The sequence below is a fragment of the Bubalus bubalis genome, chromosome 1 (genome assembly GCF_019923935.1).
Source record: "Bubalus bubalis isolate 160015118507 breed Murrah chromosome 1, NDDB_SH_1, whole genome shotgun sequence".
Classification (NCBI taxonomy): Eukaryota; Metazoa; Chordata; class Mammalia; order Artiodactyla; family Bovidae; genus Bubalus; species Bubalus bubalis.
In genome coordinates this window covers 91,528,472-91,556,290 of record NC_059157.1, presented here as the reverse complement: position 1 = coordinate 91,556,290, position 27,819 = coordinate 91,528,472, and the positions used below count along the sequence as shown (strand labels likewise).

The 27,819-nt window shown below is 40.1% G+C and overlaps 1 protein-coding gene and 1 non-coding gene across 3 annotated transcripts in view; one reads left to right on the top strand and one right to left on the bottom strand.

The window, feature by feature from the left end:
* Positions 1–1,610: 1,610 nt before the first annotated feature.
* Positions 1,611–1,716, top strand: LOC112587409. Its single transcript, XR_003111890.1, has one exon. It is a non-coding gene; the product is annotated as a U6 spliceosomal RNA (small nuclear RNA).
* Positions 1,717–9,596: 7,880 nt separating this feature from the next.
* Positions 9,597–27,819, bottom strand: part of NFKBIZ (NFKB inhibitor zeta) — a 31,430-nt gene continuing 13,207 nt past the window's right edge. Inside the window, exons 1-12 of one of the 2 annotated variants that reach the window (XM_006050474.4) lie at positions 20,362–20,810; positions 18,063–18,202; positions 17,542–17,572; positions 17,317–17,420; positions 16,444–17,219; positions 15,528–15,633; positions 14,893–15,039; positions 14,635–14,698; positions 14,176–14,345; positions 13,145–13,255; positions 12,849–13,016; positions 9,597–10,984 (exon numbers count right to left, since the gene is read on the bottom strand). In XM_006050474.4, coding sequence (XP_006050536.2) covers positions 10,931–10,984; positions 12,849–13,016; positions 13,145–13,255; positions 14,176–14,345; positions 14,635–14,698; positions 14,893–15,039; positions 15,528–15,633; positions 16,444–17,219; positions 17,317–17,420; positions 17,542–17,572; positions 18,063–18,202; positions 20,362–20,650 — 2,160 coding nt within the window. In that variant the 5' untranslated portion in view covers positions 20,651–20,810 and the 3' untranslated portion in view covers positions 9,597–10,930. Of the gene's footprint in view, positions 10,985–12,848; positions 13,017–13,144; positions 13,256–14,175; positions 14,346–14,634; positions 14,699–14,892; positions 15,040–15,527; positions 15,634–16,443; positions 17,220–17,316; positions 17,421–17,541; positions 17,573–18,062; positions 18,203–20,361; positions 20,811–27,819 lie in introns of those variants that run through there. The other variant, XM_025283226.3, reaches the window with a different exon arrangement.

Genomic DNA, 27,819 nt, shown 5'->3' with positions numbered 1-27,819 from the left:
TGATAGTAGGCTTATATCCAAAATATAGTTCAAAAGTTTTATAACTTGATAATAATGATACAATCTAATTATTTTTTGATGAGCAGAAGAACTTGAACAGGCACTTCACCAAAGATACCTGTGTGGTGATGAGCACAAGAAGAGATGTTAAACATCATTAGTTATCAGGAAATTGCAAATTAAAGCTATGATCAGATACCACTACATATCCATTGGAAAGATACTACCACACACCCTTTCAAAAGGCCGATAATACCAAGTATTGAGGAAGACTGAGAATAGCATCTTCTCTCGCTATTGAGACTGGAAAATGGTGCAGTCACCTTGGAAAAACAGCTTGACAGTTTCTTTTAAAGTTAAACATACTTATCACATCAACCAGCTATACCACCCCTAAGTATTTATCAAAATGAAATAACCTACTTCCACCCAAAGACTGCCCATAGCAATTTTATTCATAATAGCCCAAAACTGAGACAATTCGAATACCCACCAATAGGCTAACAAATTGTGTTATTAATACAATTAAATACTACTCAGCAATAAAAAATATGAATTACTAATAAATACAACCTTGTGAATGAGTCTCAGAAACATCATGCTGAGTGAAAGGAACTCAATACAAAGGATATGTGTACTGTCTGATTCCATCTGTGTGTATACTAGAAGAGGCAAAACTCATCTATACTGACAAAAATGAAATCAACAGTTGCCTGAAACTAGCTGAAAGAAGAGACTGATTGCAGAGGTTTGTATGAGGGATCTGTGAGACAATGAGCTATATCTTGATTATGATGATGATATGAGTGTATACATTTACTTAACTATACACTTAAAATATATGCATTTTATTGTATGGAAATTGTACCCCACAAAGTTGACTTTTAAAATAATATTTGCATAACTCTTTAAATTAGAAGGCTTGTTTTCATCTTTATCCTGTAATGAGTCATTCAGCAGTAAATTTTGTAAGGAACAAGTTCTTTTTGAATCATTCACAAGCACCCCAAATGAATATGTAACCATTCATTTTTGTTATATATGCGTGGCTGGAGAAACTTAAGCTTGTTAAACTAATAATAATAAAACTCCTGCCCATCATCTCTGATTCTAAGCTGCAGAAGAAACTGTAAATTCAGTTCTCAAATTTCTAAGCATCCTCAGTAACTATTTGTTGACCAGTTCCTAAAGTGAGTGTCTGGATTTATTTTATAAACAAGTTCTCCTACCATCTAATATCTTGGCTGCTGCAGAATTTAGGGGAATACTTCTAGAAAACACTGGTCTTGCAGCAAACAGAGAGAGTCTGCACAGTGAACCAATGCTACTAATGGTCAGAGAGACTGTCCTAATCACCCCCCTCAAGCAGCCTCTTATAGGACCTTCTTATAGACTTTTTTGCTCAAGGACCCTCTTATAGACTATTTTGAAAACATGGGCAATAGGCAAGATGGACTTTCTTTTCCTTAAAATTTTCCTACAGGTAGTGGGAAATTGATGGACAAAAGGGCACTGCTAAGCCTGTGCAGTGACCATGTGTGTTAAAACGAGTGCTTCAACTTACTGGAACACCTCCCTTACTGATTTGGAGCCTTGATAAGAATAGCAGGATGCTTCACTTCAGCAGTACATACACAAAAACTGGAACCATACAGTAAAGATTTTCACGGCCCTTGCACAAGGATGATACAAATTCATGTAGTGTTCTATATATTTACACGTGGAATAAAAAAAAAAAAAAACTCATATAAAAAGAGAACAGATACGTGGTTACCAGAGGCGAGAAGTAGGAGGTAGGAGAATTGGGTGAAAGTGGTCAAAGTTACAAACTTTCAGCTAAAAGATAAATAAGTAGTAAGGATATAATGTACAACATGATGACTGTAGTTAACACTATTGTATACCTGAAAGTTGCTAAGAGCATACATCCCAAAAGTTCTTATCTCAAGGGAAACCAAAAACCTTATAACCATATAAGGTGATGGATGCTAAGTAAACCTGCTGTGATAGTCATTTCACAACTTACATATGTCTAGTCATTATTCTGTACACTTTAAACTTATATAGTTCTGTATGCCAATTACACCCCCAATAAAACTGAAACCAAAAAAAAGGAAGAACAGCAGGAAATGTGCAAAAGTTCACTACAAGCTCACAGTTCCACAGGTCAAAAGTCTGGGTGGGCTTGGTTGTATTCTCTGTATGGAGCTTCACAAGGACAAAATAGTCAACTGGGATGAGCTCTTATCTGAAGGCTCTGAGAAAGAATCTGCTTCCAAGCTAATTCAGGTTGTTGGCAAAATCCACATCCTTGGGCATGTGAACTGAGATCCCGTTTTCTTTCTGGATATCTAGAAACTACTTGAATTTCTTAGCTTGTGGGCACCTTCCTCTGTCTTCAAAGTCAATAACTGTGGGTTGAATCCTTCTTAGACTTAGAATCTCTCTGACTCCCTCTTCTGTGACCAGCCAAAGAAAACTCTGCTTTTAAAGTGTTCAGGTGCACCTGAACAGTCTCCCTAGTTTAAGGTCAACTGATTAGCAACCTTAATTACAACTGAAAAGTTACTTTTGCCATATAACATAATATAATCACAGGAGTAACACCAGGGGTAGAGGTCATGGGCATCTAGAATTCTGTCTACCATACTGACACTTCATTTGTCCAGCATTACTTACCTTCGTTGTATCCCTAATGATAGCATTCATTCAAACATTTTAAAGATGTTTTTAAAAACAAAGGCTGCTAGTAAGTGATTAAGAGTCCCCTTTCCAGGTTACAATTATTAAGACTGGGATAACATTAAAAACATCAGATTTAAGGTTATAGGAACTCAGTTTAAATTTCAAGAGTTCAGACGTGAGAGAAGTCAGTATGACCTGGGGAAAGGTTCATAAAGGAAGTGGCAGTCAAGCAGAGCTTTCAAGGATCCACAGAATTTGGGTAGGCAAGAGCATGACTACAGACAGGAATAAACAAAGCCTCTGATGAGCAGCAAGGAGACCTACCTGATAGCTTTTGGAGAACAACAGAAGATAAGGTTAAACAGTTGAGGGAAGTTAAAGATGGCTTTGTGAACCAGGACAAGAATTTGCACTTGATTTAGTGAGCAACACTGAGCCTTTGAAAACTTTTTAAGTTTCTGTAAGAGTATGCTAAATGGTGGAAAAGGCAATGGCACCCCACTCCAGTACTCTTGCCTGGAAAATCCCATGGACGGAGGAGCCTGGTAGGCTGCAGTCCATGCTAAGGGTCGGACATGAACGACTTCACTTTCACTTTTCACTTTCATGCATTGGAGAAGGAAATGGCAACCCACTCCAGTGTTCTTGCCTGGAGAATCCCAGGGACTGGGGAGCCTAGTGGGCTGCCGTCTATGGAGTTGCACAGAGTCGGACACGACTGAAGTGACTTAGCAGCATGCTAAATGGTTGGAAATCTGGGGATTGGTGAGAAAAATGAGATCAGAGAAAGAATAATTACAAAGCTATCAGGGACAAAAATTGCTGATCTATTAGAGATACACACTGACTTTCTATGATGAGTGTAGTAGGCTTTAACTCCAGAAAAAAATAAGGGGGAAGAATGGCAAAATATTTACAATTGATGAAGCTTTATGCCAGATTTGAGTGTTCAATATTCTCTTTACTTTTGAGTATATTTGAATTTTTCATAGTAAAATTATTTTTTTAAGTCTATTGTAGTAATCCGGGAAAACCTAAACATGGGTGGTGGCAGGAAAGATAGAAAAAAATTGACTAATTCAATATACATTTGTCCTTGATAACAGATTTAACAATTGCGGGAAGAAACAAAACTGACTCATTCTATAGCTTTGGAAATAGAATAATGGCATAATAGAGAACCTGTTAACTGTCTATAAATTCCTGAGCTTTAAACAATGTACTTCACTGGCCTGTATGATTGGAGTATGTATGGAAATTAATAAGCAATGTAATAAACAATGTAAGTTAAATTTCTGTCTATAGATCTCTTTCTCTGTCTTCTGCATCACATCAAAAAACTGGACATATTTTCACCAAATTTAGAGGGTTTGTTTGGAAAAATCTACCTGTCTAATGTAGCCCTATTTGCTCTATACAAAAAATCAATTTGTGAGACCCTAGACGAGTCTCATTCATTTATTTTTATTCTTAATGTAATATAGTATATTATTTTTCAACTCTCTACAAGTTGAGTCCAGAAATTTACCTTTTTAAAAAGTTTTCCAGGAGTCTGGAAAGATTTGCATAGAACCCAAAAGATTCAAACGCTTGCTTGTTTTCCCAAGTGATATATTTAAAATTTTCTTCAGAAAGACATAAGAAGTTACACCAGACAAAATTGCTGTCCTTAAGATTAATAATTCTCACTTCCATATGTGCAAGAGCCTTTTAAAAAGGGTAATTTTTTGACAATTTTAAAGTAACTCTGGAAGGAACCCTTCTTGGGAATAGTGGAGAGACAGACTTTTTAAAAAAATGAATGAAAGTGATATCCAATGTAAAAAACATTTGGAGCCAATCCGAAAAGACGGATCTCAGTAGGCAGGCTCCCACTGGGATAATGGCCTAAACTGAAGAAACTTCAGTGCAGAGAGAGGAGCAGCTCACCTGCAGGGCAGTGAGGTACCTGAGGCTTTCAGGAGAGCCAGTCAAGAGGGATTCCACACTTTCATGCAAGTACTTAAAACTAAAATCCTGCCTGAGAAGAGACACTGGCTGCACTCACAGAGACAAGGCCATGTGAATTAAGATACCATGAATTAAGAAAATAAACAGCAATTTCAAACTTAAGCCCCAAATCAATTAAGCTAAGAAACCTAGTAGCATTTCACAATCTGAAATTTGTCCCTATTGTCAAGCCCAAAGATACTAAGCTGTTCCAACAAGAAATGCATGCTGGATCTAATTACCAAGTCCACAGAACTACTGAAATCTTTATTCAGATTAACAGGCAGAATCCTTTTCACTTAAAAAAAATAATATTTAGGCCTAAAAAAGTACATTTCAGTGGAACTTGGCAAAATAGATCGAAATTTCCTTTCTGAAACCATGGCTTTCCTTGAGTTGAGTTTTCACTTTCAAGTCTGCAGTTTCCAAATAGTGCCTATTCTGGTATTATCATTATAAGGTCAGTTGGTCTAAAATACAGGCATTTAATTTGTGATCATATTGCTTCTCACATGGGCAACTCTAGGTAGTGTGATCCAAGGTGGAGAGGAGCAGGTTTATTCATACATGTGCCAGAGGGTAGAATGACAAATGATTGTCAGAGAAGATTTGTTGTAAGTTTCAAACAATGAAAGTTCTTTAAATCATTACAATAATTTTTAGAATTTTATCTCAATAATTATTTTATGGTTTCTATTAAAGTTTATCAATGGTCAATGAGGTTCCTGGTCAATGCCAAGCATTATAGTTAATAAATAAAATGGAGATGATGTAACATCCATTAAATCAATAATTATGTGGAAGAGATCCACATAGATTCTGAAGACAAACTATAGGATTGCTCAAAAAGAGGTATTCAACTTAATCACTTTGAGAGAAATAATAGTAACAGAAAAGAATATAAGGCTTCTTTTGATAGGTTACATTTAGTGCCCCACCCCCAAAAAAGATATAAACATCATAAATCTCAGAACCTATGACTATGATCTCAACTGGAAAAAAGTCTTAGCACATGTAATTAAAGAATCTCAAAATGAGGTCATCACAGATTATCTATCTAGGCCTTAAATCCAATGACAAGTGTCCTTATAAGAGACACCCAGTGGAGAACACAGGGAGGGGAGAAGTCCATGTGAAGACGGAGGCAGGGATTGGAGTCATACTGCCACACGCCAAGAACGTACGGGGCTGCCAGAAACCGAAAGAGGTGAGGAAGGACTCTTCCCTATAGCCTTTGGAAAGAGCATGGTTCTGAGAAACCTTGATTTCAGATGCCTGGCCTCTAGAATTGTAAGAGAATAAATTTCTTTGTTCTGGTGGCTTAAGTCGCCAAGTTTGTAATTTGTTACACAGTCCTAGGAAACTAATACACCTAAGAATTAAAAGCCAGATGACCTTAGGAAAGTGTTTTCTGGGAGCAAAAAAACCAGTTTAGCTGACTCCCGACCTCTCCTTCAAAGCTAGTTTCTACAACACAGGATCCAGCACGTCTGGCACATAGCAAGCCCTCATCAGTTTGCCACCTCATCCCTGTAGGCATTTCAGCAACCCATTCTGTTACCACCACAGAGCTACCACCCAGTCACAGCTACCCTCCAAAATCTGCATTTCCTAATTAATTTAGACTAAACTGTGCACTAGAATCATCTTCACTTGTACCTGCTGGAAGCCTTAAAAACCCTGGAGATTCTGTTCAAGTGTGTCTGGAGTGGGGCTAAGGTATTTGCATGATTAACAAGCTTCATAAAAGATGCTGATGTCTTTGGTGGCAAAGACTGAACCCTAAATGACAACCTAAATGCCCATCGACAGAGAAATGGATAAAGAAAATGCAGTACATATATGCAGTGGAATACTGTGTGTGTACTCAGTCATGTCTGACTCTTTGCAAACCCAAGGACTGTAACTTGCCAGGCTCCTCTATGGAATTTTCCAGGCAAGAATACTGGAGCGAGTTGCCATTTCCTCCTCCAGGGGACCTTACTGATGCAGGGATCAAACCCACGTTTCTTGCATATCCTGCATTGGCAGACACAATGGATTATCACTCATCCATTAAAAAGAATAAATAATGCCATTTGCAGCAACTTGGATGGACCTAGAGATGGTCATACTGAATGAAGTAAGTCAGACAGAGGAGAAATATTATATGCATCCCTTACTTATGGAATCTAAAAAGAAATGATACAAATGAAATTACTTACAAAACAGAGACTCACAGAAAACAAACTTATGGTTGCTAGGGGGAAGGATGCGGGTACAGGATAGGGAGTTTGGGATGGAAATGTAAACACTGCTGTATTTAAAATGGATAATCAACAAGGACTTACTGCAAAGCACAGGGAATTCTGCTGGAATTCTGCCTGGATGGGAGGTGAGTTTGGGGGAGAATGGATACATATATACATGTATGGCTGAGCCCCTTTGCTATTCCCCTGAAACTATCACAACGTTGTTAACCGGCTATATTCCAATACAAAAATAAAAGTTTAAAAACAAAAAAAGACTGAAACCCTGAACCTAGGGCATTGAGCAGCTGGACTAGCTGTCTGGTACTCTTATCCCCAAATCTTCTTGGGCTTATAGACAAGAATAGCGTGATGGAGGGACAAGGGGACAAGGGGTTGGAGGACAAAGGACACATATTCTTAAGAAAGCTAGACATACTTTGAGAATGATCTCCACTTAGTCCACTTGGAAACGTGTCATCCGTGCAATGTTTCTGAGTCTACACAGACACCAAAGGTGGAATGAGGGGACTGAGAAGATAAAGCTAAACCAGACTCGGTGCACAGCCAAAGGAAAACATCTTTCAGAATTAAATCATAAATTCCATATGAAAAAATGTCTATACACTGAGGTATAAAATATAGAGAAAATATAAACTAAAAAGGAAGCCATGAAATTGAATTCGATTTAATAAGTATTTATTGGACGTGTCCGACGTGTCAGATGTTGTGCTAGGTGTGGAGCCTCTGATAAGGAGTAAGATGGTCACTCCCCTCCTGTCAAGGACAAATCCTGGGCACTAGCAGGAAAACCAAAAACCCAGTCATCTGGTTGTAACTAATGTATAAAACCTTGTACCTGGGCCATATCTCAGAGAGACCAACAAGAACTTAGTCACTGAAGTTGGTTTCTCCCTGGAGTCATGTTTAATACAGAGCTGATGCTATCAGAAAATGAGTCAGTGGTACTGAGTTCAAGAAGTTGACATTTACTAAAGGTTAGAGCAATTTGAGAAAATTCTCCACTCCTGATTAAGTAAAAATATAGAAAGGATATTAAATGTGACTGATTTGATTAACAAATAGAGCTGGAAGATTTGGTCTTTGATACTTCAGGGAATTCCTTAGTGAAACACCAAACTACAGTATTAGAATTAGTTCTTTGCATAGGACTGCCTGATTTTTTTTTTTTAAAGAGTGCCAGCTATGCCATTTTTCATTAACTTATCAATATCATTAAGGGGACGACAGAGGATGAGATGGCTGGATGGCATCACTGACTCGATGGACGTGAGTCTCAGTGAACTCCGGGAGTTGGTGATGGACAGGGAGGCCTGGCGTGCTGTGATTCATGGGGTCGCAAAGAGTCGGACACGACTGAGCAACTGATCTGATCTGATCTAAGTTAGAACTGTGATAGTCATTAACTCATTCGTATTTTATGTTAGTACTTTATGTCTGGCTTGAAACACCAGTTCCCCCCAAAAACCCATGATCCCAAGCAGGATTGACATACCTTCATTCACTCATTTAACCAGTGTAAGTTCCTACTCTATGCCAGGCACTTTGCTAGGCACTGAGGTTGCAGCAATGAGCTCGTAGTCTTGGCTTCCATGGGGGTCACTCTTTAAGGAACATTCCATCAAGAACCACCCTCTATACCCATACAGCCGATATCTGATAATCAATTACAGCCCCCTCTCCTGCCAAAGCCCCTAGACCGCCTGAAGATCTTTCTCAATATGCTATTCATATTACCAGTTAGAGGTAGAACACAAGATGAAACTTATTGGCCATCCAAATAGCTTGGCTAGTCAAGCTACAATCAATCACTCACTTGTGGTTCCCCCAAACACGACTGCCTTGGTTCATGTAGTTTTCTGTTTCATTCTCCTCCCTCTTCACTTGCATGAACATTCAAATTCAGCTCTTCCAAAAATACAGCTCAAATATTCTACCTTGAAGTCTCCCTAGTTCTCCCCATTCAGATATAGTTTTTCTCTTCGTAATCTTTATATTTCTTCCTCTTTTTGCTAATCAAGTACATGCCATGTCTCCTACATATGTATCTTAATTAAGAAATATGTCTTTGAATACCTCATATTATCTATCAGACAGCTTTGTATGCACAGATACACAATCCCATGCTTGCTAAGTACTGTTTCAGTTAATTAATTTGTGTGTATATGCACATCATATTCTCAAAGGAGGTTACTAGATCTAGAATGTATGTGCAGTGATTGACTGATGTTGACAGACACTGATGTGTTTGTTCTCACACATCAAAATGACATGTTGGAAAAGGGAGAGACCCCATTTACTATTGTCCCCACGTTTACATCTCTCAGAATGATCCTGGTAATCTCCAAATCATTTTTCCTATGTTCCCACAAAATAAAGTATTAAAAAGTCATAAAGACTTATATTTTTTAGCACATGAACTTCTAAATGATCAACAGTATCTAGTAAACACCCATGATATTTTCGGAACCTAGTAAATCTCTACTAATGAACTTGACAAAGAGCCTTTTCATGTTAAAGATCATATAACTAGGAAACACATTCTGAAAAAAAAAACCAAATTAATATATATTGGCTAATTTAAAGGTTTTAGATTAGTGATTAACAGCTCTTTTCAACCTTGAGAAATATATATAAGGTCTAGGAAAAGAAAATTCACATTCTTAAGAACAGTATTATTCAATTAATGTTTATTTAAAGCAATGCAGGGGTTTTTCCATCGTGAATGGACAGATTCACATAACAGCCATACTTTTAGATACCAAATAACCATAACTAACTTTTGTCCACAAGACATACTGGGTCAAACAATGTGATCGATCCAAAGGTTATCTATTTTTAAAGGATTTAAGTACTTAACTACAAAGATGATTAGTCAGTCAATTGCTTATGACACTTCTCATTTAAAAGAAAAAAAGATAGAGATTTTTCATAAATCAAATTTATTACAAAGAATTAATGTGCAATCAAAGTCAAATATGTTCCTCAGAGTATGCAAGAGATAAGCAAAATAATATTAATATAATTCAAGTTACTAAAAAACATGTTTTTTCTGAATAGTACTATAGAACATCTTGGTGCATTATCATTATCTGAACAACAGAAAACCAGTAAAACATGTTTCAATATTGACTTTCTGTTGTTCTTATAAAGTCAAAACAAAAATTCCAACAGAACAAGAAATCAAAATTCTAGAAAGTGCGTCTTAAAGAGGAATTCTCTTTAATAGCATGCAAAATATATCTCATCTGAAAGCGTATTTACAAGTCAGAGCTCTGCCAGCCACTAAGGGAACAGCTCTCCATCTGTTTTATCTACAGAGGTGGTGCTTAAACAGTTCCTTTGAAGGCATATAATTTTAAAAAACAGTGAATATCCACTTGTTATCTTCTATTTTATTGATTTACACATTTCAAATGTGGTCATGTTAATGACCATATATGTAAAAATATTTTAAAAGACAAAAATAACAATTATACACAGTTTGCAAAGATCAAACTTTAACCATGGTACCTTTCATTCAGTTCAGTTACTACAGAGACTTTCCAACACTGGTAACTACCAGGTACTGTATGTATCAGGCCAAATGAAGCCTCAAGGCTATGTCCAGATTTGTTTTTTAACTTTCAAATGCTTTCATTTTTCTTCAAAAAAAAAGTTAACGATTCACCTCCTTTTAAACTGGCGATAGCTACGTGAGCAGTACCTGATACCACAATTCAAAGCCAAAAAGCTACTGTTAATTGAAGTCGATTTTACCACTCAGATTAAATTCAGATGTCTAGATCCCAGATACCTGGGCATGAAATATTAAAATCTGCCAAGAGGAATTAGGTATTTTTCTCCTTTTCTTTTAACGTAACCCACTATATAATAGTGAACTAAATATGTTTGTTTCATAGAAACAACTTACATTTGCCAATACAAAGCAAATGGTCTATGTACAGATACAATAGGACTGCCTAACTGACAGTGAGTATTGCCGACCAGGCTCCAAACCCATGGAGCTAATACGGTGGAGCTCTCTGCTGAATGGACTTTCCCTTCAGGATACGTCGGATCTGGAAAGGAAACCAATAGGATTTGTGAGATTTCTTTCTTACAATCAAAGTACCACCTCTTCAGAGCTTCTTTCCTTTCTTCTATACATAATTCCTGCCTACTTATAAGTAAGTATATGAAGAAATACACAACAGTATGTGTCAAGATTTTAAGGGGACTTGAAAAAAAAAACCAAAACTACAACTTCTTTTAAGGTTTATTTACTACAGCTCTCCTATAGCAATCTTTGAGTACACGAAAATAAAGCATCTCCATGAAAAAAATTATCTGAAGCTGAACATCTCCAACTGTTTAACAAAGACCTATATTCCTTTCCTAATCTTCTGTTATTTATTAGAACATGTAAAACAAGGCAGTAATCATGATTATATATATCTCACCTACCTTGATGTCAGCCTCAACTAAGAACCCAGAGTCTTTCTTATAGATATAAGTAAATTATAATGCCCTTCGAGTCAAGATAGCTATCAAGATATCCAAGAATGAAAGCCTCTGTGCATGACTATATGGATCACAGGAAAGCCCCCAGGCTCACTGAGAGCTGAGTCATTGATTTTATACCCCAGCCTGACAAATTTTATCATGTCTCTCAGCCCACAGCAGATTAGAAGCAACAAATTAAAAGAAAGAAGATTGGAGTCAGGGATGCAATTGATAGCTACCAAAAGGAGACACAATGACTACAGTCTGATAATAAAAGCAAAGGAAAAGATCCTCCCTCCAAACAGAGAGAAACAAAAATACAAAAGCAGAAAGAAGAATAATCTGAGAACATGTATTTAGCAAAGAATTAAGCAACTCTCCATGCTCAATACTCCCTGAGAACCTCACTCTATGAATGCACACCACAAACAGTGAAGCAGAAGGTAACACTTAGGCCTCTGTCATTTACTATTTAACGATGGTTCCTGCGCCTGGAACCACTCTGAATCTCAGTCTTTCCAGTTTAACCTTCATCCTGCAAAGTTTTCCTAACTATTAAGTGGTATAAAATACCACTACAAGTTATCAAGAGATTCGTTTTCAGCTATCAAGAAATCTACAAATATGAGTTACTATAACATTGTGGCCACAATGAGGGCTGTATATCAAAGAAAAGGCTAAACTGCATTCCATATATTTTATTTTGTGATTATTACAGTATATAATGACCTACAGCCACAATCACCTCATTTCCTCCAGGGGAAAAGTTTCATCAAAAATCTGTTAAGTTCTTAAAGAGTCAGGTCTTATTATCAGGAAAAGTTTAGCCATATGAAACTGTTCAATCTCCAAATGTAATATAGAATCATATGATAAGTAAAGCATAATTCTATTTAAAGTATAAACTATTTCTAGGTTCAAAGTTACATAAATAACTTTCCCACTTTTTACTTAGGTTCAGTTAGCAGACAGAAATCATTGTTAACAGCTAACGTTTACTGAGCACTCAGGCGTCTGGAAGTATTCTGAACACTCTGACTCATCTAATACCCACACTATTTGAAGGTTCCTCACTTACTCACAAAACTAGATTCTATTTCCTTAACGTCTACAGGAACCTTGCTTCCTCCTCTTTCATCAACTGCCAAATGTCAAACCATTCTGACTTAGTTCAAACCTAAGTTTGTTATCTTGGAAGAAAAGCAAAGACTGCCTGACTTCTAACCATTTGGGGTCCACGGATACAGCCTTAAATGTCTTACTCCTCCTTTGGAAATAAAACAATTGACTCCAAAGGGCAACAGTGACAACTGCTGAGACACGTATGCTGACAGAGCCCATCTGAACTGACAGAGCCCACCTGAAGAGTGCCAGCTGGCCCACCGCTCTTATGTTTCAGGACAATGCTAAAAGTATGTCTTTCCCTTCTGTGGCCCTCACCTGTTCTCCCACAGGGCCATCAGGAACCAAATGCACTGGCTGTTCGTTCTCCAAGTTCCGAGTACTTGGGTCTGCTCCCTTCCTCATCAACAGGCGGACTGCATCCAACTGTGTCACCCGATATTGCAGACTAGCAGCAACATGGAGGGCGGTGTTTCCATTGTAAGCCTGAAGACCAAGAGAAAATGACACCCGTGAGGACAGGAGACTTTCGCAAAAGCAGCTCAAAAGCTTGAAGAAGGTATAAAGAAGGTCATTCCAACTCTCGGGCAGTTCTCGAGTATTCCTAAAAGTACCTTTGCATTCACAAAAGACAGGCAACTCGGCAGTTCCAAAAAGAGGCGAATGAGTTCCAGGTTTGCTTCTTCAGCTGCCAGATGCAGGGCTGTACGGCCACTTTTACGATCCTTGTCAAAGGCAAGAGGTAAAAGACAGTGAACATCTGACACCACGCCCTAGACATACGCTTCTCACCCAGTCTCGCCTATGTCTGACTCACCCGTGGAGACTCACTTGAAGTGCTCCCTTCTTCACAAACCCTTCTTTCATCCCAAGCTCCGTGAAATCTCATTTCTCCTTTGAAATTCCCTTTTCATTTGCCTGCATGCCTCTTATCACATCTACCCTTATACACCAGGTGGCCATAAAATGTAGAAAGAGACTACACTGTTTTATCGAGGGCTGTAATATAGTACAAGAAACCATTTATTGTGTATCCGCCTGTGTTTCCAGACTTGGTGGCCATCCTGTAGACTGACAGTTAGCTATCTCTCTCACCATTTCTATTAGACCGTAAGCTCCCCAAGGACCCAAGGGGCTTATGATTTAGGCATCTTCCCGTAGAGCCCCTAACTCAGTGCCTTGCACACAGCAGATATTCAGTAAAGAAACTTCAGATTTAAAGATAAAAAAATATTTTCCAGTTTAAAAAAACAGAAGATTAAGTCCAGATTCCACAATAATGAAGAAACCCTTACGAAATGCAGTGCCTTTATTATCTGTGTATGACAACTGAAACCAAGATGAAAATATCAGTTTCAAGCATATTCTTTTCCTTTCAAATAAAGACTAATTCATGTCACAGCTGAATGATCTTCTGAATAATAAGCCATAGATTAAACACAAATCAAGAAAGCAAATGAGATGATCTTTTTAAATCTAAGCTCCATAACTATCCATACATTGCTACTAGCTCCATTAATTTTTTAAAAAGGAGGGAGGATAAAATAAAAAGAGGAGAAAGTTTTAATCTCTACTTGGGAACAAGCTCTTCTGCTATAACCACTTCTCTTCCACATTCTATGTCTAAACTCTTCTGTGAATTTACCTTAGCTTCCACTGCTGCTCCCATTTGAATCAGACACTTAATTGTATCAACTAGACTTTTATTCTTCAGCAAAAGCTCCTGAACTTCAGGTGAATGTGGCTGTTCATTTCTCTGGAGTTCATGCACCACAGCATTATGGGCCAAGACTGCACAGTGTAGAGGGGTCAGGCCTAGAAAAAAGTATAAGAAAGCAGAGATCAAGCCTCCCATCAACTCTTTTAGTTGTTCTATAATTACAGACCTTGGGGGTAGCATCTATCTGACCTGTGTATGGGCTCCACAAGAACCACTAAGGAAATCTGAGTATTTCCTCCACTGGGTCTTAGCACTAACTTTATCTATAGAATATTTTAGCTTTAATTAACTCCCTTTCTTCTTGGTATTGAACTTAATGCCCTTGGAACTAAAGGGCCCTTCTCTCTGAATGCTTCTTCACCCAATAACATGTCCACTGCTTACCATCATAGTTAGTTGCCTCCAAGTCCACAAACTGGTTGCTCCCCACTGCTCCCTTCTGAATTGCCTGCAGGATTTAAAAGTAGACATTTACTCAGCATAAGACAAGCTCTGCCAAATACTTATCTACAAGTGTCCCAAGAAAGGAATAAGTCAACTCAGAAGAGAGTATTGCAATAGGCAACCTGCACCCAACTTCTAATTTCTCAGCCCTATCCCTGTGGCCCTGTGGTAACGGGAGCCTGGCTTGTTGCCTCTTACCTGAAGCACCTGGGAGTGGCCCTTCTCCGCACACACATGCAGGGGCGTTCTTCCCCAGCAGTCAGTGGTGTTCACCTGGGCCCCGAGGGTCACTAGATCCTGCACGATGAGGTGCTGATTGGCAGCCACAGCCACCTGGAAGGCACTCTGTGGACATGCAGAGGAAAAAATATATATATTTTGCAAACTATAAAACTATCATAACAAGGAATATGAACCTAAACTAGGACTGAGGGGGGAAAAACCCACATAGAAAAAATGAATCCTATTAATAAGTTGTAAGATACAAGGAAACTAAAATAAACTTAGGGTGAGGCTTTATTACACCCCATTAGTCTTTGGTCAAATGACTACAAAGTTAACGTTAATAACTTCAAGGTTGGCAGTGACAGAGTCAACATCCCAAAGTTAATATTAACTAAACTCTTTTGGTCTGGAACTCTGAAATAATCTACACTCGAATATGAGACCAGCTATCGTCTTGACCACACCTCTGCCATTTCCCTCTGTCGAGATCCTTACCTGGGGGAGGGGAGGAAGGCTCAAGAGTACCGAAGCCTCCTGTAAAGACTTCAGTACATTGAAAGCCATTTTCCTCCAATTAAAAAATTAATTAAAATAAAAAAAATCCTCACCTGTCCATTGTGCTCTTTAATATCTAGCATGTGAAGTGCATTCATCTTTCTTGCAAGGACATAGGAAAGTGCCCTTCTCCCTTGGGCAACAGCAATATGCAGGAACCTGGGGGAGAGAAAAGGAAAAGAGGTAAATTATTTCTGATTTCACTAAGTTCATCTTTTAAAAAAAATTCTTCCTTTAGCCCCTTTCTTGATGTGCTGGTATACCCAAATGAAAGAGCTGCTGCTATTGCTGTTCAGTTGCTAAGTTGTGTCCGACTCTTTGTGACCCCATGGACAGCAGCCTGCCAGGCTTGCCTATCCTTCACTATCTCCTGAACCCCATAAACAGTATGAAAAATGAAACAGCACAGAGCATAATTTGTCTTTTCTGCTATGCTGACAATACCCATCTGTGTTACAAGAAGTAAGTTACCAGAAAGAAGTACGCCAAGTACCATGTTGATTGCATTAAATCCAATGTTTCTAATGTTCATAAAAACCCAATGAGGGAGACAGTACCATTTTACATGCCCAGAAACTAAAGTACAGAGAGGTTAAACAATTTGCTCAGGTTCACAAAGATGTGAGGACAGATCCGTAATCAATCTACAAATCAACTCATGGTTGATCATGACCAACCAACTATGATCTAACTGATTTTGCTCTACAGATATAATCTGTACTAATCTTTCAAAACCAATTATTCAAAGAGGCCAAATACATTTTCATTAATTTGGAACAGGTAATTTGTTCACCCAGAAAAAAAAACAAAGAAAACTCTTCCTTGAAATATGAGCTATCATTCTGCCTCCACTATTTATCTAGATTAGCCAATCACTTACTCAGATCTAAATTGGCATACCCTGCGCCCACCGTGGCCAACAACCATGGCTTACCAAATTAGGTTAACGACATAAAAAGATATACTTACGTGTCACCATCTGCATCCTTTGAAAGAAACTGGTCTTGGGAGATATTCGCCAATTTGTTTTCTTCCTGCTCTACTTGCCACTGAAAAAATGATTTCCCTAACTGTGTGGTGTTCATTGGAGTTCCGCCAAGGTTCGGGAAGGGCAGTGGCGTGCTTAAAGGGGTAGAGCTTGCATCTGGCCTTGCCAGGGCCTCACAGGCATCTGGTGGCATCAGGTTGAAGTTCTGTAGGTGGGTGTCAATTTGCTGCTGAACGCTGGGAGCAGTCTGAGGGGGAACAGCAATATTCTCAGACTGCCGGGGATCACTTAAAAGGGGTGCAAAACTCTGGTCCGGGCAGAACTGTGGTTCTCGACCAAACAAGTGTGGCTCATAGCTGGGGGACTGGGAAGTTCTGGAATAAGGGCTGTATTCCAGGGCTGGATTGTGGGTGTAGTGCTGTGGCGGCGGCTGCACGCTCTGATTCTGTGGTGAATACTGGTATATGGAAGCCTGATCCATCATGTGTGGGGAGCTGCTGACTTGGAAGGGCTGGTATTTCTGAGGTGGAGAGAAGACCTGCCCTCTGTGGAGGTCCTGACACTGCTCGTGGGGGGAGCCCTGAGGGACCTCCCCAGGGCTCATCCAGCTAACTTGGACAGTGTTCAGGGAAACTGGGCTGCATTCATTCTTAATGTTGATAATGTTCTGAAGCAGATCGGCACAGCTGTCCTGTTTGGATTCATTGTGATGGACATCTTCCATGCTCTCCGCGGGTGTGGGTGTTTGAGGCGGTGTCTGGAAAGGAAGAAAAAGGAAGTTACACATTCTCTTCCAAAATTATTCTAAAAATAATTTCTGAAGGGTATTCAAAGGAAAATAGTGAGATACATACCAAAAACTGGGTATGTAATAAAGCTGATCTTTTGCAAGCTGGTCCATCAGACAGTGAATCAGAGCCTTTCCTTTTCGCACTATATGATACTGTGTTCTTCAATTCTATACCCGAGAAAGGAAAATGGAATCTGTGATCATTTTACTTTACAAAATTTTGCCCCAATCACAGTGCACTATTTTACCCTAGAGCCCCCATAATATTATAAATAGAGGTAACCCTTACCTGTGAATTGCTCTCTGTTCACACCTTGTGTCTATAAGGAAAAAAAAGTTTCCAATTTAGTGTGTGATAAATGGTTTCCTGATTAACATATATCTATAAACAGATATCTCTACCATTCTTTGTAGTTTGCATGAACATATGATATACCATTCTAACAGTATTTATTTTCTATGTTAATTTCCATCCTACCTTACAACTTCCCCCATTTGCATTTTCACCTAGTTCAACTTGGGTCAAGGTAAAATTAATAAGGCAACTTGAGTTTTTCCTTTCTAATCAAAATGTTCCATTTAACTGAACCACATTAATTTCCTTGCCCCCAACTTGCCTTCGTTTACTCATTCATTAAATTTCTCTTGCACACCTGCCAAGTGCCCAGCACTGGGCCCAGCGACAGAAATCTAGCACAGAGCAGGACAAATAAGCTCTCTGTCCTTTGTACTCTGTGGTCTATGAAAGTAATAACCCTAACAGACTAACCTCCCTGCCACCCAACCCAAAACAAATAAGTTAAGTGCCACCTTAAAATCATCGACAGCTTGTCCGGAAGCCTTCTGTTTATGACTTCGGATGTGCAATAGGAGTTCCTTCACCGAGTTCTTCACACGAACACCTTGAAAGGGTCCTCTCTGCTGCCTTACAACCCCCATATGGGGCTCAACTGTTCAAAAACAAAAAACAAAAACATATCCCAAGTGAGTGTCTTCAAATACATGAATATTAGTAACTTCAAAAGCACAGCTGTCCAACGTGATAAAGTTCACAACTGACAGACCACAAAGCCTCTTCAGCTCACCCCGGCCAATGACCTTGCACGTCAGTCCCCAGCCCTCCTTAAGGAGTCTACCTTGCCTGATACCTTTCCCCACCAGGAACCCTAAGGTAGTAAAGCTCATAAAAATGTCATTTCAGGGAGCCCCAGAAACAAGGGATAAACCCAAATTAGTTCTTTCTCAGCCCTAAATATGGCATGAGAGAGGACTGCAGATTTTGCCATCCTGACTCTCATAAATCTGTAATTATTCTAGATTTTTTAAAAACCTGGGAGAGCAATGGCTAAATGATGAATTTTTAGCTTTCCAAACCAAAGGGTTTCTGTTCACACAGAAATTGTAAAGTCTATCAATTCCACTCACCGAAGAAGGCACAAAACAATGTACCAAAGCCTAACAATTAATAATGTCTTAGTTTATTATTTCCCTCAGTCGAGCTATGCCGAGAAAGCTGCTTCACATTCACTAAGCTTAAACACATTTCCACACGACACACACAGGATTTCCCCTCACCGACTGTTTACAGAATTGCTCACATAGGCCTTCTAAGTAAAAAGGAAACAATCTCATTTCATATTTAAGCTTTAAAATACACTTTAAAACCTAGTACATGAGTACAGCATTCCACTCTGACCACTACCATGTCACAACCTCTTGGGATGAGTTGAACACAGAGTAAACACACAGTCAGGAAATGAATAATTCAGCAATTCCATTGAGAGTAGGAAAAAATAAGATGGGACAAAAACGAAGGCATAATTTAAACATATATATATATGTATGTATAATCAAACATATGAGAAACAACTCAATGATAGGGCAAATTAAACAGCTAGTTTTACGTTTAAGTCTAGACATATCTTGCCGGAATCTAACACAGCATCTCTCTGGAATGACAGCAGTTAATAATTCAACGTCACAAGGAGAAAAATTCAGTTTCAGAAATCCCCTATGGTAAACCAAAGAACTAGTAAAATAGTTTCAGCCAGATGAAGGCCAAATGGGGGGGGGGGGGGGGAAGGTTTAGATAAACACACAATTTTGGCATTTACTGCACCCTCAAAATAGAGAAAACGTTTATAGAGACGAGCGGTTTGAATCACTTTTTTAAATGAAAATGACAAATCACACTTTAAAACGCAACCAAAACAGGAATTGGCTAGCAGTGGGGAACACCTGAAAGAGAACGTTCTTTAAAATCATGTTGATTACATTTTCCAAAATGTGAGATTATCTAGACTCTTTGGTTTACCCACAGTGGCATCCTGTTTTCCCCCAAATTATGCAACTCCGTTCATTAAGAAAAGAAACTAACAATTCACAGCAGTAGACCGGAAACATTACGCCTTTCTCTGCTACATACAGCCCAAACCACTCTAAAGCACAGAAAACAAAAACAAGACCGCAGAAATTCGGGGCAGACTTCGGAAAATCAAACTCAAGGTATACGTTGGTTTTCAGTCCAGCTTCATCTCACATCTTGATAATATCCGTTTCTTTTCTTTATAAAGTCCTTCTACGTAAAATTTTCACAAATACGTACTTAGGAAGAAATAAATCATGACCTTCAACCTTGTACTCAAACCCTTATCGCCCGCTACAGCCTTTCACTAAAACAGACACGAGAAAAAGGTACACCTACATCGGCTCCAAAACCTCGCCATAGTATGTGGATTATAGCTTAATAGGGGCGTTTTTTAAAAGAAGAAAACGAAGAGAAAAGCCAACGTTGTCCATTTCTCCCCGCTCTACCCCCATATCAGATCAGTGTGTTTCCAGCCAACAGGCCAGCCGATGGCACCCGGATTTCACAGACGGTCAAAGGGCATCGAGTGATATTAAACGCCCAGCACAGGGCAAGGCATCCAGTCGTGGCCTAATAATGACTACCAGTGTGATTATGTACCGCCACTAAGGCAGGAGCAGAATCCTCCTAAAATCTGGCCGAGGTACTTCACATCTGGGCAGCCCAAACCACCCCCTCCCTGAGCGTGGGCCGACGGGAGTCCGGGGGTCCGAGGGTCGCCCCGCTGGGGCCGGTGGGTACCTTGCAGCCGCTCAGCACGGGCGCCGCCTCTCGGCCGGGACTCGACCGCCCCGCAGGAGGACACGGACGAGGCAGAGGAGAAGTCGGAGGAGTCAGAGCCGGGCGAGCCTGGCGCCGAGGGCCCAGACGCCGAGCAGCCCCCGTCGCAGGCGCCGGGGGCGGCGGCGGGCGGCGACGCGCCATAGAAGTAGGCCAGGTTGAGCGGGCTGGTCATGAGGCCGCAGTCGCCGGCCGCGTCCAGCAGCCCCTCTCCGCCGCGGCTGTCGTCCAGCAGCTTGTCCACGATCATGCTCCCGGGCTCGGCGCTCGGGGACCCCAGACAGCTGTGCCCCCGGCTCGCTGCGCGCGGCTGCCTCCCGGTTGTGGCTATGGTACTAGCTCTGACGGGCTCAGGGTATTGGCGGGAGGACGGCGCGGGCACGGGCGCGGACCCGGAGTGCCCGACTTTTTAACCGGCGTTCGAGACCAGGGGCGGAGAGAAGGGGCCACCGCCTCGCCGGCCTCACCCGCGCCCTGCTGGGCCATTGGCGAGGTCGGGACCGCCTCCCGGCCCCTCCTCCGGATGCGCCCGGTTTCCAGTAAAATGTACAGGATGAAGCAATGTGTGCCCTCCGCCCTCGCCCCGCCCGCCCCGCCCCGCCCAGACCGGCCGGTTGTTTTCCTGCCCTTCACCTAGAAACCCAGACGGAGGGCGGCCTCCTGGCTTTCGGCCCTCGTCCCCTGCCCTGGGACCCCCCCGCTCCGGCCACCCGCCGAAAGATGCCCGAACCGGCTCTGCCTCGGCGCTCCCCCAGCCCGGCCTCGGCGCCGGGGAAGAGGGCGCGCGGCGTGGGCTTGGCCCGCAAAGTGGGGCCAAGAGGCAGGAGGCGGCGGTGGGAACTGGTCGGCCCGGTTCCGCGGAGTAGGAAGTGCTGGAAGATCCGCGCCACGCAGCCCTCCCGCCGCCCAGTGCCCGACTCCTCGCCAGCCCCAACCCCGGCGTCTCCGGAGGTTCATACGGGCCAGTCTCTGCTCAACTTAGTAAGAGTTTGCCAACATGCCTTTTGGCCGGGTCTCAAATCCTAAACTGAAAGAGATGTTGAAGCCATTTTTCTGTCGTCAAATTATAATCTGGGCAACATTTTTGGTGCCGACTGGAACTAAAAAGCATTGGCCTACACTCCTGAATCCTTCAACATTGAAACAAAGACGTCTTAGCAGAGTGATAAATATACATGCATGTATGTGTCTGTATTTACGTTTATGTCTGTATTTACGTTTATGCTGCGTAAGTGTCCACTGTGTCGGATAAATACAGGAACTTTGCTCTTTCCTGTCTTAAAGTATCAGTGGAGTCACACACCGGTTTGTGTGCCGTGCTTAGTCACTCAGTCGTGGCTGACTCTGGGACTCGATGGACTGCAGCCTACCATGCTCCTCTGTCCATGGGAATTCCCCAGGCAAGAATGCTGGAGTGGGTAGCCGTTCCCTTCTCTAGTGGCTCTTCCCAACCCAGGGATCAAACCCAGGTCTCCCTCATTACAGGTGGATTCTTTACCAACTGAGCCACCCAGGAAGCCCAAGAATACTGGAGTGGGTAACCTATTCCTCCTCCAGGGGAATCTACCCAACCCAGGAACTGAACCCAGGTCTCCTGCATTGCAGGCAGATTCTGTACCGACTGAGCCACCTGGGAAGCCCAATTTTTTTTTTTTTTTTTAAGTCCCAATTACTTGCTAAAACCTTGGCTAGGCGTTAGTGGGAACAAAAGATGAATGATTGTGTCTGTCCTTTCAAGTACATTATAATCCTGAAAGAAGGATAACGTAAGTACACACTATATTAAAAGAAACCGATTATGATTAAATATCATGAGGGATACAAAGTTCAGTTCAGTGAGTATCCTAAAAAGAAAGACAATATCTAGTGAAGGGAAAAGTGAGGTCATCAGGAAAATCTTTGCAAAGAAGGTAACATCTGAGATAGACCCCCCAAAATGAGTGAGGTTTCAACTCATAGCATTTCTTGGAAGAGGGAACAACATGAGCAAAGAATTAAGAAAAGTAGTCAGATGAAAAAAAGGGTCTCTTTTAGGATAGTCAAGGGAAGATCATAACATTACATGTAAAAGGTAACTTGGTGCCTTTGGGTGGTGCACCTTCAGTGACACTTGGTCTTTATTTAACAAACATTGAGTGAACATGAAAGAATTTGGGGCGGGCAAAATTAATCCAGAAGTAGGTCAGAGGAGGTGAGATTCAGGGGCCCAGAGGCTATTAGAAATTGCTGTAATGGCCCAAGAGAGAACCGGCCTGACCCTGGAGCAGAAGCAATGAGAAAGAAGAAAGTAGGTGGAAAGAAAACAGAGCAAGGCAGCATTACTAGGGCAGAAGGCACAGGTTGGACCTATTTGGAGATGGGCAGCAATGAAGGGGTCCCCAGTCAGGCTATGGTTTGGGGCCAGATGACCATGTGAATAGGGATGCCAGCTTCAGATCACAGGGAAATCAGGGAAAGTAGGATGTTAGGGTCCCAGGAAGAAGAAGTGAGTGAGGCAGGGGAGGAGGGAGGCATTGAGCTTGAATTGTTGAGCTCAATTGTTGAATTGTTGTAAGACCTGGTGAGGGCTCCAAAGTAAACATTTTCTTGTTTCTCAGGGATGTTGCATTGTCCCAGGAACTTCTTTTTTTTTTTTTCTTTAAATAATTAATTAGTATGTTTATTTTTAAGAACAAATAGACAATATGGACTTTTTAAAAAAATAATAATTCACAATTTAAACAATCATACAGTGTTGGAGCATGATGGTATTTTTAACTATACTCTGTAGCCAAATTGGTAAACTGTTCCGCCCAGGGTTATATTCTCAGTTTGCACAATTAGAATGAAACCAGTTTTCTCTATTCTCTTACTACTCTTTCAACGGTCACTGCTAATAAAGATGGCAGCCATCATTTAAATACACATCATTAGGTAAAGAACATAAATGTTAATAAAACATTTTCTATTAAGTAGCAGGCTGATGGCACCATAAAAAAATGAAAATTTTTCAAGTTGTAAAATATAGTCAAAGTCATAATGGAGTACATTAATATCGTTTGGCATTCTCTCAGTATTCCTTTTTTTTTTAAATATAAATTTATTTTAATTGGAGGCTAATTACTTTACAATTTTGTATTGGTTTTGCCATACATCGACATGAATCCGCCACGGGTGCACACATGTTCCCCATCCTGAACCCCCCTCCCACCTCTCTCCCCATCTCATCCCTCTGGGTCATCCCAGTGCACCAGCCCTGAGCATCCTGTATCATACATCAAACTTGGACTGGCGATTCGTTTCGCATATGATATTATACAAGTTTCAATGCCATTCTCCCAAATCATCCCCCCCTCTCCCTCTCCCACAGAGTCCAAAAGACTGTTCTATACATCTGTGTCTCTTTTGCTGTCTCGCATACAGGGTTGTCGTTACCATCTTTCTAAATTCCATATATATGTGTTATTATAATGTATTGGTGTTTTTCTTTCTGGCTTTCTTCACTCTGTATAATAGGCTCCAGTTTCAGCCACCTCATTAGAACTGATTCACATGTATACTTTTTAACGGATGAGGAACTTCTTGCTGCCTTTCTCTCCTGCCAATTTTGGGGTTTTGGTAAATTTTTTAAAAAATCAAAAGGAAACAACTCCCTTGATGTAGCCGCAGAAAATACAAGGGTCCAGTAACTGCAGTTCCTCAGAAACCAAAATTACTTAAAAGATGTTCCAAATGAGATATTAGACTTTCTCAATAAAATGTTTCCATTTTTTTTTCCTTCCAACTAAAATTTTATGTATGATAAAGGCCATAAATGGCCATCCAAATAAATTCATGGCAATTTTTTTTACAAAGTTGTTTCTCCCCTTGAAATTATTTCCCATTTCACTTGGTATATAAAAATTCAAGCTTCAAAATCATGGCCTCTGGGGAAATTAATATAGATACATATGGTCAGTAGACCAATGTTTCAAAATAAATGTTCAAAGTTTTCTATGAAATATCAAAGCAATCATACTGCTTAAAGAGACCACCATCCAGGTTCGATGCCTGGTTCAGGAGGATTCCACACACTTCAGTGCAACTAAGCCCCTGAACCACAACTGCTGAGCCCACATGCTGCAACCACTGAAGCCTGCTCCCCTAGAGCCTATGTTCCACAACAAGAGAAGCCCACGCCGGGCAACAAAGAGTAGCCCCCACTCCCCACAACTAGAGAGAGCACAGACACAGCAACGAAGACCCAGTGCAGCCAAATAAATATTAATAATAACTAATAAAATAAATTTTTTAAAAAGACCACAACAACCTCCAATACACAATCAAGAATGGTTATTTGTTAACATCACTACAAAAATTAAATGCTTATTTAAATGTTGAACTATAAACTCAAGTTTAGTCTATTAGGTTGAGTTATATGACACTGCCACGGTTCTGATCAAATACAGTGGAACATGCACTCTGTGAAGACGGCCAACCATGATACATATGAGGACTTTCTGGGAAAGTCCACTGAGGCCAAGAGCCAGCACTAACTTGCTAGCTATGTGAGTGAGCCATTCTAAAAGCAGATCCTCCAGCTCCATGTCTGGCCTTCAGATGACCACAGCACTGACCGACATCTTGAAGGTAGTCGTATGAGTAACCTCGAGTTAGAAACCCCTCTTTTAAAGCCACTCCTAGATTCCTGACCACAGAAACAGTATTTGAAAAATGCGCCCTTGAGAATTTGCCTGGTTTATACCACTCATCATAGGTGGAGAAGAGATCAAAATCTTTATCTGTCTGAGTCTGGAGCCCAATCTTTTGCTTTAGAAAGAGATATCAGAAGACATTTCCTCAAGGCTCAGATGCACTGTCTACATCTGAAGATATAGAAAAGGATGAAAATGACAGATCAGAGTTCCCTTTCTCATGGAAGGCGAAATCTATTCCAAAGCAATTGGAAGGAGCTGTAAGTTAAAAAAACAAAACAAAACACTTGATGGTGCTGTCCTTTTTTTGACTTTATAGATGTTAATAATTTGCCTTATTGTGTCTTATACGATAGAGCATTCTGCATAGTAATGTGGTGCCAGTTAAGTTGTACTACTATTTTTAGAGCAGACATTCAGGGTTTTAAAAAGAAGCACTGGCTTTTTAAATGTGGAGGTAATAAACTTTTGAAAAGCCAAAAATTATTTGGTGCAGCTCTTCAAACCTGAAAAGAAAAAGCCAGTGAAGTATCTTATAGAGTAAGTTATTATAACTGCACTGGCTGAATAAATGAGAGAACAATAACGCCTGGGGGAGTTTAGCTTTCTGAGTGCCTTCTAGATGAGAAGTCAGCAAAAGAAACCATGGCACAGCCACTTTCCAATGTTACAGTAACATCAAATTAAAGATCTGGCTGCAGACTGATCCTTTTCTATAGAACTGCATTTTTGTCTTAGAAATGGACAGATCTGCCAACTGTCTGGACTTGCTCTCTTGAATGTATTCATCAGGAATCAGCACCAGTTAATCATCAAAGATCTTTCATATAAACACATGATGACAACAAACATGAGGTGCTGAGTCATTTGAAGTATACGATAATTTTTTTAATTTCATCATTTATCCTGGAACATTTGTGTTGACATTTGGACTGATGGTACAAAAGCAATGGTGGGTAAAATTAATGGTGCCTTACAACAAAATGAACTAGTCAACATTGTATTCTTCACCACTACCCATTTGCAAAGAAAAAGAAAAAAAAAAAGGAGTGGGGAGAAGCCGGTTTCATTTAAGGAGTCATAGATGAAACAATAATAAATACTAACTTTATTAAAACTTGGGCGGGAAGAGGAGAAGTGTGTGCTCTGCTTTATTTCCCACTGTTTCTCCCATAAATGTGTTTTGTACATCCAGCAGTTACTATGTTTTTTTAATTGTACTTTAAACTTATCCTCTATTTTTCCCACCTTTAAATAATTCCCTTCCCAGTAAGTTTACATGTAATTATTTGAAATTTCACATAGGAAAAACATTAAAAATAGTGTTATAACTGTTTTATATGCTGGGAAAAGATAAAACTAGTCAAATTAGTTTGCTTTTGTTTTTGTTTTCAGACGACTCCTTTCATAGCAGTATTTATTCATGTAGCTCTACCAGCAAGCTATGATTATGTTTTAGGTCAGTCAGTTTAAAACAGATGCCCTGGGCTACACTGCACACTTGGCCTTGGTCACATCTGTAGCAGCTGGTGCTGCTGCTGCTGCTGCTAAGTCGCTTTAGTCGTGTCCGACTCTGTGCGACCCCATAGATGGCAGCCCACCAGGCTCCTCCGTCCCTGGGATTCTCCAGGCAAGAACACTGGAGTGGGTTGCCATTTCCTTCTGGTGCAGTAGGTTATAAATATCTTTTATGGCAACACAGAGTAGTAGTAGGTTCATATACATGACAAACAGTATTAGAGCTCAGTATTTTATGCATTTTTAGCATTTAAAAATATTTTTGCTTTAGTGTGAGGAAGGTTAGGATGGGCAAGACAGTGATAAAAATAGCTATTGCTATGATATTAGGAAAGAAAAAAAAAGACTGGGGCAGTATTCCTAAAAAAAGATAAGCCTCTTAAAGTGCTTAGCAGAAACAATGTAGTGTTAAAATAGGACACTGATACTAAGGAGAAAATGAAAGAATGTATCAGGAGTAAACTGATAATGCGTAGGGTAACTGGATTTTTATGAATTTTATGCTAGTCGTTTACATCATGTACTATGTATGTTAAATAAAAATAAGATCATGAAAAAAAAACCGTGACCCTTGAAATACATGTATCCTTAATATTTTATGACAGTTGTCTGGAAAGGCATTTGGTCTGTTACGTTGAATGAAATGATATGACATTGCCATTGATTCTAATCAAATACTGTTTGAGTTGAGAGCTAATTAGTCACTGTTTTACATGGAACACCAATTTTTCTTGACTGACAAACAGGTTATTGAGATTTGGGTATTTGTCAGATTTTTTCTTTATGAACAAAGCAAGACTGTCAAGAAACAACTGACAGTATTTTTTCCCAGTGATAAAATTCAAGCCTTCAAATGAAAATTAGAACTTGGGAAACTTCTAACAACCTGAGCTTGAGAACTTCCCAATATTTGAAGACATTTTTGATGAGGTCAATAGTGATATGTTATTAACAAATACAATTTTTTCTGTATTACATAATGAAAGGTGACAACATTACAAAATTTGCGTAACTCAATACACTAATATTTTCCAAATGAACAATGGAAGTTGTCATTACAAAACTTACAAAATCACACATGGGTAAAAGATCCATTCAAGGTGAAAGAAAGACCAATGGATATTAATTGTATCAGAGTACAAAAGGTTCATGATATGGTTTCAGATTCCACATTGCATTTATCCTTTAAGGAGTTACCACTTATTTTGGTATAATATTAAAAAAGAAT